The 17,074-nt window shown below is 41.1% G+C and overlaps 1 protein-coding gene across 2 annotated transcripts; it reads left to right on the forward strand.

The window, feature by feature from the left end:
- Window positions 1–257: 257 nt before the first annotated feature.
- Window positions 258–16,865, forward strand: LOC109869267 (TBC1 domain family member 22B). Of its 2 annotated transcripts, XM_031804055.1 has the most exons (13): window positions 268–549; window positions 2,265–2,321; window positions 3,226–3,587; window positions 3,781–3,948; window positions 4,060–4,130; window positions 4,802–4,930; window positions 9,449–9,514; window positions 9,683–9,797; window positions 11,267–11,373; window positions 11,542–11,617; window positions 11,793–11,920; window positions 12,206–12,301; window positions 12,560–16,865. In XM_031804055.1, the coding sequence occupies exons 1-13, from the start codon at window positions 494–496 to the stop codon at window positions 12,686–12,688; spliced, it is 1,560 nt and encodes a 519-aa protein (XP_031659915.1). In that variant the 5' UTR covers window positions 268–493; the 3' UTR covers window positions 12,689–16,865. The 2 variants fall into 2 exon arrangements, with proteins under 2 accessions (XP_031659916.1, XP_031659915.1); XM_031804056.1 differs by lacking the exon at window positions 2,265–2,321 and having other exon boundaries at window positions 258–549.
- The last annotated feature ends 209 nt before the right edge of the window (window positions 16,866–17,074 follow it).

Here is a 17,074-nt window from a genome sequence, read left to right on the forward strand (position 1 = left end):
GTAACCAGTTTATAATAGCAATATGGTACCTCGGGGGTTTGGTATATGGCTAATGTACCACAGCTAAGGGCTGTATGCAGGCACTCAGAGTTGCATTGTGACAAAGAACAGTATACTGGCCATATACCACACCTCCTCGGGCCTTATTACTTAATTATAACATGATGGAAGACGCGTGTTCAGAGAAGGTTGACTTCCTTTCGCTATAGTATTCCTATTGGTAAGTGTCTATGCACCTGTTAGACCCGTCCGCCAATCACACGTCCATGTTAATGTACTCCAAGATGGCGACCTCCACCGTTCTGTATTATACGGTATCGGCAATTGCAACAAAAGGACATTATTGACACACGTCAAAACTTTTATTGTTGGTTGCTGCAAAGACAAGCCGGTTTAGTATATCGAATCTGAAACGCTAAAATCTTCTCCAATGCTTTGTACATTTGTAGAACTGCGCGCCGTGTTAGACTGAGGGGATTTGCATTAACCGAGCATGGCCACCGACAACATAATTAATTTCTGGAGGAAAAACGCGAAGGTTCCAGGAAGGTATGTTTCAGTTCTCCCTCTCGTTAATGATGAATAATCTTTCGTGATTTTTAAGATTATAAATGTGTATTCTGATAATGAGTTAACTCTGTATTTTAGTGGGCATCGTAGCGTTGGTTTTGCGTAATTACAGTGTCATTAAATGTTAATAAAAACACATGCTTAACCTTGTTTGATAGATAGCTAGTTTATGAAGCCGTTGTGCGCAGGTTATCATTTTTCGCCATGAATCTTGTTCTGGGGGCCGCTGTGCCGAGTGGTCACTAGCTGGCACAGCCACAAAGTCATACAATCGTATTTTAAACCTTACCACACTGCTAAACCTAATAACTAACCCTAACCTTAAATTAAGTCCAAAAAGCTATTTTCTTGTTTTCATACATTTTTACAGTATAGCCAATTTTGACTTTGCAGCTGTTCTATGGGGGAATCGCTCAGTTCTGCCTCCAGGACAAGACTCATGACAATAAACATAAACCTTCCCTTTAGGCAATACGGAAGTGGTGGTCTTTGTTGCACATTGGAGCTCATGAGGTAATCTTCATGCCTTTGTCTTGGCTACCATATGTCCAAACAACATGTCAGGTGGTCTGTAATGGGTGAATGTTGACATCTAGGATAAGCAGGAAAGACTGAGAAAATACTTCAGAAACGTCCCCAATACAGTATTACCAAATAGATTGGCATATGGCCTTTCTTGTGGAGCCTCTTTATGGCTGGGAAAATTGACAGAAATTAACACAATGTGTCTCATCTCTGGAGGCAGGTGCCAAGGTAATGTGAGTGGTCTCTAAGGATTGGGTGTTGTCTTTGGTGGTAGCCACAATGCAAACCCTAGTGCCAAGAACAGGAAGTAACATTGTTCCCAATACCTGACAGAACAAGCTATGTAATAAGCTGTTATGAGATACCAACCAGACAGGGTTATTGCCATTGTACAAATGAATAGTCTACTCAAAGGTTACTAGATCATGTCGATATCCTACAATATCCTCCTAAGACCCAGCTGATGAGCCACTTTACTACAACATGAGCTATTATTGTGTTAAATATAAATAAATAGCATTAAAATCTATTGCCTCATGCTTAAAACTATAATGTTGATATAATGGATGGTCAGTCCTTGAATTTAAAGAGTGGGTACATTTCTCCAGCCCCATCCCTCATCTTCTTACCGAAACAGTGAGGCTTTGTTCTTGTTTTAACTGCTGATTGCCGTTTTAAAGATCCAGTAACTTGACTAATTTAGTCATCTACAACAGTAGGGCTATTTCTTCTCCAACCGAGCTTAGTTCACGTCAGAAACTCAAAGGGAGACAGACACACGGGGGGCCGTTGGACTGTGTGTTGCAGGTCTCAGGTCTTGTAGCATCATCAGATCGGTGGTGAGTGGATACTCTCCATGGGGTGTCACTAAGGCTGTCGCCTCACGTCACATAATGTGTTACAGCTGTACTCCTACTGTACCATTTTCCAAAACCCGAAGAGAAGAGGTTCATATTTGACGGGGGGGGGTCTGGGGGATAAGAAAAAATGAAGTCCTCTGTCTGCCCATAGTGGTTGCTCTGGAGAGTCTATGCTTTATGAACCTGGCAAATTCATAATGAGTCCGCAATAATGGCCAACATTGTCAATGAAAACATGAAAAGAGGCCTCAGTGAGCCCACGTGCTCCCAGTGAAGTGCTGCTAGGCCACTGCTCTTTCTCCTCTACAGTATACAGCCAGTTTATGGAGCACAGCATCCTCCCCTTGACCCCAGAATCCACCGCACGTAAGTGCTCTGCATGCAGCCCGCAGGGATTCTTTTTCACCCTTCATTCAGCATTTAAAAAATGTTTCATTTCTATTTGTATGCTTACTTTAGATCGTGGATGTTCGTGTCTATATTGCCAGAAGCCCTTGAACATGTGTGGATGAGAATGGCACTGTTGGTTTGATTGTGCCACGTTAACGCTTCCAAACACACCGACAGCATCATTGCATTTTTTTGTTTGTTTGGTACACCAGAATAACATTCATTTCCAATGAAACGCTGCGTTTGCCTTGCAGCATTGTGCGTTGCAGAGGCAGAGGCAGTTGCTGTGCGCGTTCGGTGTGGTGCACACACACACACACACACACACAATGGATTTATCGAACTCGGTGTGCAGTCAAACTGTCCGCTGTAGACGGCTTAACAGAAACGGTAGCAGGAGGTGAACATCGGAACTTGTGTTGTAGAAACATCCAGATCATGCTGCGTACTGTTGCGTACTGTTGTGCGTAACGACGTCGTTGTAGAAACATCCAGATGATGCTGCGTACTGTTGCGTACTGTTGTGCGTAACGACGTCGTTGTAGAAACATCCAGATGATGCTGCGTACTGTTGCGTACTGTTGTGCGTAACGACGTCGTTGTAGAAACATCCAGATGATGCTGCGTACTGTTGCGTACTGTTGTGCGTAACGACGTCGTCTGTGTGTTTCGAGGCGTAACACATTGGTCTTTCTTTTTACGCTATTTGTTTTGTTGGCCTTTTTTATGCCATTTGGTCAGCTGTTCCTTTTTATATTGTATGTTGTCAATGCATCGTCTTGTCTTTACCATGAGAGTGCTGTAGATACTCAATGGTATCTTCATTGTATCAGAGACACGTAGATTACATTTTTTTCCTCCGCCTTTTTTCTCTCTGCAGGTTTCCTAAAGACACTCCCAAGGGAAACAATCTCAAGTCTAAAAAAGCATCTAGTTTCCACGAATTTGCCCGTAGCACCAACGACGCCTGGGACATTGATGACGAGGACGATGAGGACTTGTTAGCTCCCATTCACCCCTCATCTCTCCCGTCCGCCCTGCACTCCGTGCACCAGGTGCCTCCTCTTCCTTTACAACAACCCAGTGACACCACCAGGGAGCCAGACACGGGGCCTGCAGACCGGCTGGCTCCCCCAACAGCAGAGAGCTGTCTTCAGCAGGAGGAGGACGCAGACGGTGGACAGGTCAATGGCAGAGTTGTGGTGAAGTCCAGCAGTGAGGCCCTGCTCAACACCAATACAGGTAATGTGGACACTGGACACTAAAGTCAGGGGTGGGGTGTATTTTAGGAAACATGTCTTTGCATTTAGTGTTCATATCCCATGTGGATGTATTAAAGATACTTCTCATTATCAACTAAAAACTGATATTGTTGATTAGTCTGCTCTCTGCGACTTGTCCCATGATCCTCCACTCTGGGTCTCTTCCTCCACAGTGCGCTCCACCCTGCAGAAGCAACAGTCTCTCCCAGTTCGTCCTATCATCCCGTTAGTCGCCAGAATCTCTGACCAAAATTCCTCGGGGGCCCCAATCATGACAGTGCGAGACAAGAGCCGATTGGACAAATTCAAATACCTTCTGTCCTGTCCTAACACCGACCTTGGTGAGAATAAACTGCACCTTATAGATTGAAATAACTAATACAAGGCCAATGTTGTGTTTACAATGTATGTACTGTATTCTCATTCTATCTCCTGGTCCTTGTGATCCACAGAGGAGCTCCGGAAGCACAGCTGGTCAGGTATTCCACGAGAAGTGAGGCCCATTACATGGAGGCTCCTCTCTGTAAGTACCATGATGACCTTTGACTTGCTCTCTATAAGTACCATGATGACCTTTGACATCCCAATGTATGTACCATGATGACCTTTGACTTGCTCTCTGTAAGTACCATGATGACCTTTGACTAGGTAGGAGATCACACACAAGGAGTATGATAATTGACCCCCCCCCCCCCCGTGTGTTTTTGATACACACGGGAAACTGTTGAGCGTGAAAAACCCAGCAGCGTTGCAGTTCTTGACACGAACCGGTGCACCTACTACCATACCCAAAGGCAGTTAAACCTTTTGTGTTGCCCACTCACCCTCTGAATGGCACACAGACACAATCCATGTCTCAAGTCTTATAAACCCTTCTTTAACCAGGTCTCCTCCTTTTCATCAACACTGATTAAAGTGGATTTAACAAGAGACATCAATAAACGATCAAAGCTTTCACCTGGTCAGTCTGTGTCATGGAAAGAGCAGGTGTTCTTAATGTTTCGTACACTAAGTGTATTATATATGACAACTGCACACACGTTGGGTATTTGTTGTGATATGATCTACATAATCTTGACTGTAGTATTGACCCTTGACTCGTATCACTCTTCTACCCTGTTCCGGGACTGTTCACATCTTCAAGAGAATATCCTCTTTTCTTCTCTTTCATTGTCGTCCTCTCTGTCATGGTAGGGTTACCTCCCAGCCAACATGGAGCGCAGAGACCTGGTGCTGAAGAGGAAGAGAGACGAGTACTTTGGCTTCATTGAACAGTATTACCACTCCAGGACAGACGAAACTTACAAAGACACATATAGACAGGTAATACATGAGTCATCAAAGCACTAAATCCTAACAACCAATGCTATCCACTCTGGTGAGTCAGTGTTTAAGTAGTATATTCCTACTGTAGTGAGTCAGTGTTTAAGTAGTATATGCCTACTGTAGTGAGTCAGTGGTTAAGTAGAATATGCCTACTGTAGTGAGTCAGTGTTTAATTTGAATATGTCTACTGTAGTGAGTCAGTGTTTAAGTAAAATATGCCTACTGTAGTGAGTCAGTGTTTAAGTAGTATATGCCTACTGTAGTGAGTCAGTGGTTAAGTAGGATATGCCTACTGTAGTGAGTCAGTGTTTAAGTAGCCCTGCCTACTGTAGTGAGTCAGTGTTTAAGTAGGATATATCTACTGTAGTGAGTCCTTGTTTAAGTAGCCCTGACTACTGTAGTGAGTCAGTGTTTAAGTAGCCCTGTCTGCTGTAGTGAGTCAGTGTTTAAGTAGAATATGCCTACTGTAGTGAGTCAGTGTTTAAGTAGCCCTGTCTACTGTAGTGAGTCAGTGTTTAAGTAGAATATGTCTACTGTAGTGAGTCAGTGTTTAAGTCAAATATGCCTACCGTAGTGAGTCAGTGTTTAAGCAGAATATGCCTACTGTAGTGAGTCAGTGTTTAAGTTGAATATGACTACTGTAGTGAGTCAGCGTTTGAGTAGCCCTGCCTACTGTAGTGAGTCAGTGTTTAAGTTGAATATGACTACTGTAGTGAGTCAGTGTTTAATTTGAATATGTCTACTGTAGTGAGTCAGTGTTTAAGTAAAATATGCCTACTGTAGTGAGTCAGTGGTTAAGTAGGATATGCCTACTGTAGTGAGTCAGTGGTTAAGTAGGATATGCCTACTGTAGTGAGTCAGTGTTTAAGTAGCCCTGACTACTGTAGTGAGTCAGTGTTTAAGTAGCCCTGTCTACTGTAGTGAGTCAGTGTTTAAGTAGAATATGCCTACTGTAGTGAGTCAGTGTTTAAGTAGCCCTGTCTACTGTAGTGAGTCAGTGTTTAAGTAGAATATGCCTACTGTAGTGAGTCAGTGTTTAAGTAAAATATGCCTACCGTAGTGAGTCAGTGTTTAAGCAGAATATGCCTACTGTAGTGAGTCAGTGTTTAAGTAAAATATGACTACTGTAGTGAGTCAGTGTTTAAGTAGCCCTGCCTACTGTAGTGAGTCAGTGTTTAGGTTGAATATGTCTACTGTAGTGACTCAGTGTTTAAGTAAAATATGACTACTGTAGTGAGTGAGTGTTTAAGTAGAATATGCCTACTGTAGTGAGTCAGTGTTTAAGTAGCCCTGCCTACTGTAGTGAGTCAGCGTTTAAGTAGCCCTGCTTACTGTAGTGAGTCAGTGTTTAAGTAGCCCTGCCTACTGTAGTGAGTCAGTGTTTAAGTTGAATATGCCTACTGTAGTGAGTCAGTGTTTAAGTAGCCCTGTCTACTGTAGTGAGTCAGTGTTTAAGTAGAATATGCCTACTGTAGTGAGTCAGTGTTTAAGTAAAATATGCCTACCGTAGTGAGTCAGTGTTTAAGCAGAATATGCCTACTGTAGTGAGTCAGTGTTTAAGTTGAATATGACTACTGTAGTGAGTCAGTGTTTAAGTAGCCCTGCCTACTGTAGTGAGTCAGCGTTTGAGTAGCCCTGCCTACTGTAGTGAGTCAGTGTTTAAGTTGAATATGACTACTGTAGTGAGTCGGTGTTTAATTTGAATATGTCTACTGTAGTGAGTCAGTGTTTAAGTAAAATATGCCTACTGTAGTGAGTCAGTGGTTAAGTAGGATATGCCTACTGTAGTGAGTCAGTGGTTAAGTAGGATATGCCTACTGTAGTGAGTCAGTGTTTAAGTAGCCCTGCCTACTGTAGTGAGTCAGTGTTTAAGTAGGATATATCTACTGTAGTGAGTCCTTGTTTAAGTAGCCCTGACTACTGTAGTGAGTCAGTGTTTAAGTAGCCCTGTCTACTGTAGTGAGTCAGTGTTTAAGTAGAATATGCCTACTGTAGTGAGTCAGTGTTTAAGTAGCCCTGTCTACTGTAGTGAGTCAGTGTTTAAGTAGAATATGCCTACTGTAGTGAGTCAGTGTTTAAGTAAAATATGCCTACCGTAGTGAGTCAGTGTTTAAGCAGAATATGCCTACTGTAGTGAGTCAGTGTTTAAGTAAAATATGCCTACTGTAGTGAGTCAGTGTTTAAGTAGCCCTGCCTACTGTAGTGAGTCAGTGTTTAGGTTGAATATGTCTACTGTAGTGACTCAGTGTTTAAGTAAAATATGACTACTGTAGTGAGTGAGTGTTTAAGTAGAATATGCCTCCTGTAGTGAGTCAGTGTTTAAGTAGCCCTGCCTACTGTAGTGAGTCAGCGTTTAAGTAGCCCTGCTTACTGTAGTGAGTCAGTGTTTAAGTAGCCCTGCCTACTGTAGTGAGTCAGTGTTTAAGTTGAATATGCCTACTGTAGTGAGTCAGTGTTTAAGTAGCCCTGCCTACTGTAGTGAGTCAGTGTTTAAGTAGGATATGCCTACTGTAGTGAGTCAGTGTTTAAGTAGCCCTGCCTTCTGTAGTGAGTCAATGTTTAAGTAGGATAATCCTACTGTAGTGAGTCAGTGTTTAAGTAGCCCTGCCTACTGTAGTGAGTCAGTGTTTAAGTAGCCCTGCCTTCTGTAGTGAGTCAATGTTTAAGTAGCCCCGCCTACTGTAGTGAGTCAGTGTTTAAGTAGCCCTACCTACTGTAGTGAGTCAGTGTTTAAGTGGGATAATCCTACTGTAGTGAGTCAATGTTTAAGTAGCCCCGCCTACTGTAGTGAGTCCTTGTTTAAGTAGCCCTGTCTACTGTAGTGAGTCAGTGTTTAAGTAGCCCTGCCTACTGTAGTGAGTCAGTGTTTAAGTTGAATATGCCTACTGTAGTGAGTCAGTGTTTAAGTAGGATAATCCTACTGTAGTGAGTCAGTGTTTAAGTAGAATATGCCTACTGTAGTGAGTCAGTGTTTAAGTAGCCCTGCCTACTGTAGTGAGTCAGTGTTTAAGTAGGATATGCCTACTGTAGTGAGTCAGTGTTTAAGTAGCCCTGCCTACTGTAGTGAGTCAGTGTTTAAGTAGCCCTGCCTTCTGTAGTGAGTCAATGTTTAAGTAGCCCCGCCTACTGTAGTGAGTCAGTGTTTAAGTAGCCCTACCTACTGTAGTGAGTCAGTGTTTAAGTAAAATATGCCTACTGTAGTGAGTCAGTGTTTAAGTAGCCCTGCCTACTGTAGTGAGTCAGTGTTTAGGTTGAATATGTCTACTGTAGTGACTCAGTGTTTAAGTAAAATATGACTACTGTAGTGAGTGAGTGTTTAAGTAGAATATGCCTCCTGTAGTGAGTCAGTGTTTAAGTAGCCCTGCCTACTGTAGTGAGTCAGCGTTTAAGTAGCCCTGCTTACTGTAGTGAGTCAGTGTTTAAGTAGCCCTGCCTACTGTAGTGAGTCAGTGTTTAAGTTGAATATGCCTACTGTAGTGAGTCAGTGTTTAAGTAGCCCTGCCTACTGTAGTGAGTCAGTGTTTAAGTAGGATATGCCTACTGTAGTGAGTCAGTGTTTAAGTAGCCCTGCCTACTGTAGTGAGTCAGTGTTTAAGTAGCCCTGCCTTCTGTAGTGAGTCAATGTTTAAGTAGGATAATCCTACTGTAGTGAGTCAGTGTTTAAGTAGCCCTGACTACTGTAGTGAGTCAGTGTTTAAGTAGCCCTGCCTTCTGTAGTGAGTCAATGTTTAAGTAGCCCCGCCTACTGTAGTGAGTCAGTGTTTAAGTAGCCCTACCTACTGTAGTGAGTCAGTGTTTAAGTGGGATAATCCTACTGTAGTGAGTCAATGTTTAAGTAGCCCCGCCTACTGTAGTGAGTCCTTGTTTAAGTAGCCCTGTCTACTGTAGTGAGTCAGTGTTTAAGTAGCCCTGCCTACTGTAGTGAGTCAGTGTTTAAGTTGAATATGCCTACTGTAGTGAGTCAGTGTTTAAGTAGGATAATCCTACTGTAGTGAGTCAGTGTTTAAGTAGAATATGCCTACTGTAGTGAGTCAGTGTTTAAGTAGCCCTGCCTACTGTAGTGAGTCAGTGTTTAAGTAGGATATGCCTACTGTAGTGAGTCAGTGTTTAAGTAGCCCTGCCTACTGTAGTGAGTCAGTGTTTAAGTAGCCCTGCCTTCTGTAGTGAGTCAATGTTTAAGTAGCCCCGCCTACTGTAGTGAGTCAGTGTTTAAGTAGCCCTACCTACTGTAGTGAGTCAGTGTTTAAGTAGAATATGTCTACTGTAGTGAGTCAGTGTTTAAGTAGCCCTGTCTACTGTAGTGAGTCAGTGTTTAAGTAGAATAATCCTACTGTAGTGAGTCAGTGTTTAAGTAGAATAATCCTACTGTAGTGAGTCAGTGTTTAAGTAGAATAATCCTACTGTAGTGAGTCAGTGTTTAAGTAGAATAATCCTACTGTAGTGAGTCAGTGTTTAAGTAGAATAATCCTACTGTAGTGAGTCAGTGTTTAAGTAGCCCGTGCTTTGTTTCCACAGATCCACATCGATATTCCGAGGACAAATCCACTAATTCCACTTTTCCAGCAGCCCACTGTGCAAGAGGTGAGCTTCTCTCTCTCAGGTCTTCATACTAGTTGCCTGGCTTGGATGGACAGTCTGCCAATTCCACTTTTTGATATTCTGGAGAGAAGTTTTGTTACAACGTAATAGACATGACATTTCACTTTGGCTTGAATCCTGTCCTGTCTGTGCCTTCATGTGTTCAATCAGGTGTTTGAGAGGATCCTCTTCATCTGGGCTATCCGCCATCCAGCCAGCGGCTACGTCCAGGGAATCAATGACTTGGTCACTCCATTCTTTGTTGTCTTCCTCTCCGAATTTGTTGGTAGGTTTGGCTGGAGGATAATGATTTTTTTGTAGGGTTTGATACATTTTTTGTTAGGGCAAATCAAGTCTGACATTTTAAAGTGGAAATTACAAACTTTAGAAGCCATTTTAACCCACGAATACACTACAAGTTTGCATTTCCTCCTGTGCAGTAAACAATTCTCAGCAACAAAAGCGATCAAATTAAGATCCTATACCTGTAGAGGAGGACGGGCTCAGTGTAATGGCTGGCATGGAATAAATTGAATGGTATCAAACACATCGAACCTATAGAAACCATGTGTCATTTATTCCATTCCAGCCATTACAATGTGCCTGTCCTCTTATAGCTCTTCCCAAGAACCTCCTCTGGTGGGTGTCATAGATTTCTGTCCAACCAGATGAGGCTTGTCCATATGAAAGGAAAATGACCTCTGAATCCTTTTGACAGGGTGTCCAATTATCTTGTTTTATATTACATACAGAAGGATTAAAGCATACATTTTTCCTGTCTGGTTATTTGTCAGCATTACAAACCAGTCGGCTTCCCTTAGTGCACATGTCAAACTCAAATATATCTATTTTTTTATCAAACCACCCGTGGAGCAAATTTAATTGGGTTTGAGTAATACTTTTTCTTTGTCTCCCTCCCGGGAAAACGGTCTCAATCGACATTGAAATGACTAAAACCAAATGGAAACTGTAGAAATGATAATGTAGCTACATTTACAGTCTCTTCACTCTGTCCAGATAGATAAGAGTCATCTATAATCTCTTCACTCTGTCCAGATAGATAAGAGTCATCTATAGTCTCTTCACTCTGTCCAGATAGATAAGAGTCATCTATAGTCTCTTCACTCTGTCCAGATAGATAAGAGTCATCTATAGTCTCTTCACTCTGTCCAGATAGATAAGAGTCATCTATAGTCTCTTCACTCTGTCCAGATAGATAAGAGTCATCTATAGTCTCTTCACTCTGTCCAGATAGATAAGAGTCATCTATAGTCTCTTCACTCTGTCCAGATAGATAAGAGTCATCTATAGTCTCTTCACTCTGTCCAGATAGATAAGAGTCATCTATAATCTCTTCCAGATAGATAAGAGTCATCTATAGTCTCTTCACTCTGTCCAGATAGATAAGAGTCATCTATAGTCTCTTCACTCTGTCCAGATAGATAAGAGTCATCTATAGTCTCTTCACCCTGTATAGCTTCCTAACAGTCATCTACTTTACAGTCTCTTCACTCTGTCCAGCTAGATGACAGTCATCGAAACGAAAGCTAGGCAGTCAGGGAGCATCGAAAATGCCAAAACTCCTCTTTTTTTTGTGCACATTTTTACGTCAAGAAAAAATAATCATCTTTAAGTGCCCTCGGTGAAGACCGAATACGGCCCGCAGGGAAATGAGTGACACCCCTGCCTCAGTGAACTGGAAGTAGGGTTGTGTTTCAATGACCGTGCACTGATCGTTTGGGTTTACATCCACAGAGGAGGATGTGGAGAATTTTGACGTAGCTTCCCTGCCTCTTAACACCCAGAGGAACATTGAGGCAGACAGTTTCTGGTGCATGACCAAGCTGCTGGACGGAATACAGGTTAGTAATGTTAGTCAGTTATTTTACTGCATCTGCTCTTATGGTCTTCATTCTGACCCACTGTTGTCTCCAGCAGCAACCACCCCTCACCCCTCCCCCTCCCCTTTACAATCACAAATAAAATCCTCCTGGTGACATGTTGTTGATATTGTTGTTTAATCTGTGCAGGACAACTACACTTTTGCTCAGCCAGGGATTCAGAACAATGTGAAAGCTTTGGAAGAATTGGTCAGCAGAATCGATGGTGAGATATGATCTCCTCATGTTGTTACCGCGTATCTGGGGTAAGATCTTACCTTTTAATTCATATGAAAGTAGATCTCCAGTCTCCCATAATTTTCAGATGGCCTCAGGGTCAGTTTTCATCCTCTCTGTGTTTTCTCTACTCGCTGTGTGACTGTGTCCCTTTTCTCTCACAGAGGACATACACAACTACTTTAAGAGGTATGAGGTGGAGTACCTGCAGTTTGCTTTTCGTTGGATGAACAACCTGCTGATGAGAGAGCTGCCTCTACGCTGCACCATACGCCTCTGGGACACCTATCAGGTGACACACACACACACAAAATCAAATCAAATTCATTTATTTTATTTTAAATTTATAAAGCCCTTCGTACATCAGCTGATATCTCAAAGTGCTGTACAGAAACCCAGCCTAAAACCCCAAACAGCAAGCAATGCAGGTGTAGAAGCACGGTGGCTAGGAAATACTCCCTAGACACAGATAGATATGTGCATTGAAACCTTTGTGTTTAGTTCTGAATGTCTGAGTGATTTACAGAGATGATCTGTACGTGTTCTACACATGCTGACCAGTCGTGTATCCCTGCAGGCTGAACAAGAGGGCTTCTCCCACTTTCACCTCTACGTCTGTGCTGCTTTCCTGATTGAGTGGCGCAAAGAGATCCTCTCCATGGTCGATTTTCAGGTACAATTAATTCTATCCTTTCTTGAGATTTGTTTGAGTGAACAATACTCAAGTACTTTCTATTTGAAAATGTGTAAAACATGTTGTATGACCTGACCCCTCCAGTGAAAAGCTCTCATTAAAAACAGATCTGCATATTTCGGTGTTCATGACACTTGCAGATTGTGACTGAGGCCCACCAGGGTTTATTTACACACTTCCACCCACCCGGTTCCAAACATGGTATTAATGTTATCAAATGTGTCTTTGGCTTTCCAGGGTCTTCTCATGTTACTCCAGAACCTTCCCACAATCCACTGGGGGAATGAGGAAGTGGGCCTTCTCCTGGCTGAAGCGTACAGACTCAAGTACATGTTCGCTGACGCGCCCAATCACTACAGGAGATAGGCTTCTATGCAATGGTGTAAAACAGATTCTGATATACTGTTAGGAGGAATGTACGGTTTCCGTCCTCTCTTTGATATGACTGGCCGACATATAGCTTGCACACAGGTACAGAATCATTAGCTCAAAATAGGAACCTTCAAACCCTATTTCTACTATAGTTTTCTTGCAGGTTCTCTCTGTTTGTTAAGACTTTTATTGGCAAGTTACATTCCACTGACACTGCAGCGTATTATCTCCGAGCCACTGGCTTAGACATCTCAATAGCAGTCTGTTACAATTCATGAGGTAGGCATCGAGTAGGTTCTGGACATACAACACAGCTAATCCTCAACTGACTAGGTATCCCCCTTTACCTTCAACCTTACTCCTATTAACCATAACCTTATGTGAGTTCTGGTATTGGAGCTCTACACTGTTCTGGTATTGGAACTCTGCACTGTTCTGGAATTGGAACTCTACACTGTTCTGGTATTAGAACTCTACACTGTTCTGGTATTAGAACTCTATACTGTTCTGGTATTAGAACTCTATACTGTTCTGGAATTGGAACTCTATACTGTTCTGGTATTGGAACTCTATACTGTTCTGGTATTGGAACTCTATACTGTTCTGGTATTGGAACTCTATACTGTTCTGGTATTGGAACTACACTGTTCTGGTATTGGAACTACACTGTTCTGGTATTGGAACTCTATGCTGTTCTGGTATTGGAACTACACTGTTCTGGTATTGGAACTACACTGTTCTGGTATTGGAACTACACTGTTCTGGTATTGGAACTCTATACTGTTCTGGAATTGGAACTACACTGTTCTGGAATTGGAACTCTATACTGTTCTGGTATTGGAACTCTATACTGTTCTGGAACTCTATACTGTTCTGGTATTGCAGCTCTACACTGTTCTGGTATAGCAGATCTATGCTGTTCTTGTATTGCAGCTCTACACTGTTCTGGTATTGGAACTCTACACTGTTCTGGTATTGGAACTACACTGTTCTGGTATTGGAGCTCTATGCTGTTCTGGTATGGGAACTCTATGCTGTTCTGGTATTGCAGCTCTATGCTGTTCTGGTATTGCAGCTCTATGCTGTTCTGGTATTGGAGCTCTATGCTGTTCTGGTATTGCAGCTCTATGCTGTTCTGGTATTGAACTCTATACTGTTCTGGTATTGGAACTCTATACTGTTCTGGTATTGAACTCTATACTGTTCTGGTATTGGAGCTCTATGCTGTTCTGGTATTGGAGCTCTATGCTGTTCTGGTATAGGAGCTCTATGCTGTTCTGGTATTGGAGCACTATGCTGTTCTGGTATTGCAGCTCTATGCTGTTCTGGTATTGCAGCTCTATGCTGTTCTGGTATTGGAGCTCTATGCTGTTCTGGTATTGCAGCTCTATACTGTTCTGGTATTGCAACTCTATGCTGTTCTGGTATTGCAGCTCTATGCTGTTCTGGTATTGCAGCTCTATGCTGTTCTGGTATTGGAGCTCTATGCTGTTCTGGTATTGCAGCTCTATGCTGTTCTGGTATTGCAGCTCTATGCTGTTCTGGTATTGCAGCACTATGCTGTTCTGGTATTGCAGCTCTATGCTGTTCTGGTATTGAATTCTATACTGTTCTGGTATTGCAGCTCTATGCTGTTATGGTATTGCAGCACTATGCTGTTCTGGTATTGCAGCTCTATGCTGTTCTGGTATTGAATTCTATACTGTTCTGGTATTGGAGGTCTATGCTGTTCTGGTATTGCAGCACTATGCTGTTCTGAATATTGCAGCTCTTTACTATACTGCATAAATGAATGATATTTTAATCCAGAGGGGATAAATACTCGACCATCGGTTTATGGTCTTTTAAATTCAAATTCATACTGGCATTAATCAGTATTGGTTGTCTCAGAAGTTTTAACATATACTTGAAAGAACTCTGAATGGATGATGACTGTTTAAGTGATCATCGTTCAAGTTTCAGAGAATATATTTTGAGTTATTTCGATTTTTATCTAACAGAGTTTTGTGGTAGAAGCTAGTCCACATATTTGACCACTTTGTCCCCACTTGTTCCCTTCATGTCTATATTGAGTCCAGTAAAAGGCCAGTCTGAATATCTACTGAACAAATTGTCCAGTGTAGTACAACGTGATACAGGAGGTGTCACAGCTGTTACTAATAGCCGCTCTGTAGACCAGAAAAAGGTACTTTATTTCAGGGCTTATCTATAGTGGTGCCATATTGAATCACAAGGCCTCAATGTGAATAGGGTGAGAATGGGGACCGTGTGTTTTTAGATGGTGTATTATTTTTAACACTTTGAGCTACATTTTCAGTTCATCTGTATCTTAGGTTATGTTTATCTCAACTGATTACTAGCTATTTTGCTTTGTAATTCTCAGGCTTAATTTTTCACATTCAGATTAGTCTCACTTTCTTTTTAGATTATTTGCAACTGTGGCACATATGAAAGTTACTAAATTGTTTCAAAATGAAGTTGTCATTTGAAACTGATGAGACCTTCAAGTAATGTACATTTAAGAGTATCTGACACTTTACCAAATGTATATTTTGTATGTTTGCGGTGTCCATAACATGCGCTGAAGATTTTGCATTGTTTATTTCCTCTTTCTGAATATATATACAAAGCAACCAGTGCAATCTAAATCAACAATCTGCAACACGATGTAATGACCATCCAGGAAGCTCTTCAGAAAGGAGAGAAAAATGACTGTTGTACTTCCCTGTCTGTTGTTTGCAACAGCATCTACTCTTATTTAGTATGTTTAACTTAAACACTTGTCTGTTAACTTTAATAATATAGAAGTGAAAATTGTGTATATTAAGAATTCAAATGTTAAGATTTGTTTTTCAGTAAATGAATGTGTTTTGACTTGCCTCTGAGGGTTGTCTGATAATGCTGATGTTGATATTCAAAGGCAACTTTTAGTAGCCCTCCCGAGTCCCTACACAGTTACTTGATCTGTTGGAAACTGTGATATCAACACAGCTGGATTTCAAGTCTGTAATGATGCCTTTGTTATAAGCATTTGTAATGCACTTTGACTAGCATAGAAAACTGAAATGCTATCATTTGCCCTGTTTTGTTTGTACAGCATTTGTGTTTCAATTTAAATATTGGGGTTATGTAGTAGCTTACCTGCTGTGACCTCACTTAGGGGACGTAAAGCAGGAATAGTAATTACATTTAAACAATGGAATGTGAATATTTATGTTACTATTTTACCAACCTTCATAACCATTTCTCTGCTAATGGTACGAAAGTTTTGACAATCATTATTTAGATTTTATAATTCTTGTATTGGCATTGAGGTTCAAGTTTGTGAAATTGACATGTGGATATGGTATTGAACAATATGGAGTACATTTGTTTTGTCAGGTTTTAGTGACCCTATGACAACCTAAAAAAAAAAAAATGTTTTAACTGAAGTTCGGGTTTTTAAATCATCAGTACTAGGACAGGGACCTTGGTGGTATTAGACCTGTAATGATATGAATTAACGTCATGATACTGAGGAAACAGAAGTGCCATAACTTCCAAACCAGTATTATTCTCATTTTGGTTTTCAAGATCACCATGTAGTTCAATTAGGATTTTTCTGCAATTTAAATCATCTAATTTAATCATTCTACTTTTGATTTCTGCATTGTTCCCAGTGGACATTTTACCATGTCTTCTCAATTCAGGGTTTTTTTGTAGAACAAATTCAGACTCATGTTCGTTGTTGGCATTATCAAATATATAATGATTACTTTGTGTATTTAAATATTTACCTTTCAGCCTTAAAAGTAAACTATGCTCTGTCCTCATGTGTTTACTTGCTCCCAAAAATGTATGATTTTATTATTTAAATTGAATTCATTCTACATTTTGTATTATTCAATCCATGTCCCATGTTGTTTTAGGGTCATTCAAAGGTTTCACTGCATTTAGGTTTTAAAAACAAGATGTACAGTAATGTAACCTGAATTCATTGTCTTAAAATTAATCTGTAGTCATTTCGTTTTCATTTTCTTATCTTCAATGCCAAACTATTTGGCCAATAATGTTTTCAATTCAGTTCAATGCTTCTGTAGTCATTACTGGTTTTAGCCTTAAATGGAGGAAATATTACAGTAATCTGCTGTATATAAAGGTTTAGTTTATATTAAACGATTGCTACCCTTTGTTTTGACTGAGTCATGGTGTTGTGCATAAGAGGGGTCGTGGGAGAGGATGCATACCTCACCTCATTGAAATACATGTGATAAACTCAGATGGATGGAGGTAAGTGAGCAGATTTTTTGTTGTTGTTGTAGCATTAAATGCCCACATTGATTTCCACATAGAGAGCAGAGTTCATTTGAATTGCCATGCTAAATCTGATCATTTACACTT

Source organism: Oncorhynchus kisutch, linkage group LG24 (assembly GCF_002021735.2).
Source record: "Oncorhynchus kisutch isolate 150728-3 linkage group LG24, Okis_V2, whole genome shotgun sequence".
In the NCBI taxonomy this organism is placed as follows: Eukaryota; Metazoa; Chordata; class Actinopteri; order Salmoniformes; family Salmonidae; genus Oncorhynchus; species Oncorhynchus kisutch.

Coding starts and splice junctions, on each gene's coding strand:
- LOC109869267 (XM_031804055.1), top strand. CDS start 494: ATGGCCACCGACAACATAATTAATTTCTGGAGGAAAAACGCGAAGGTT. Junction 4,131..4,801: donor TTACATGGAGGCTCCTCTCT/GTAAGTACCATG, acceptor CTGTCATGGTAG/GGTTACCTCCCAGCCAACAT. Junction 4,931..9,448: donor ACAAAGACACATATAGACAG/GTAATACATGAG, acceptor TTGTTTCCACAG/ATCCACATCGATATTCCGAG.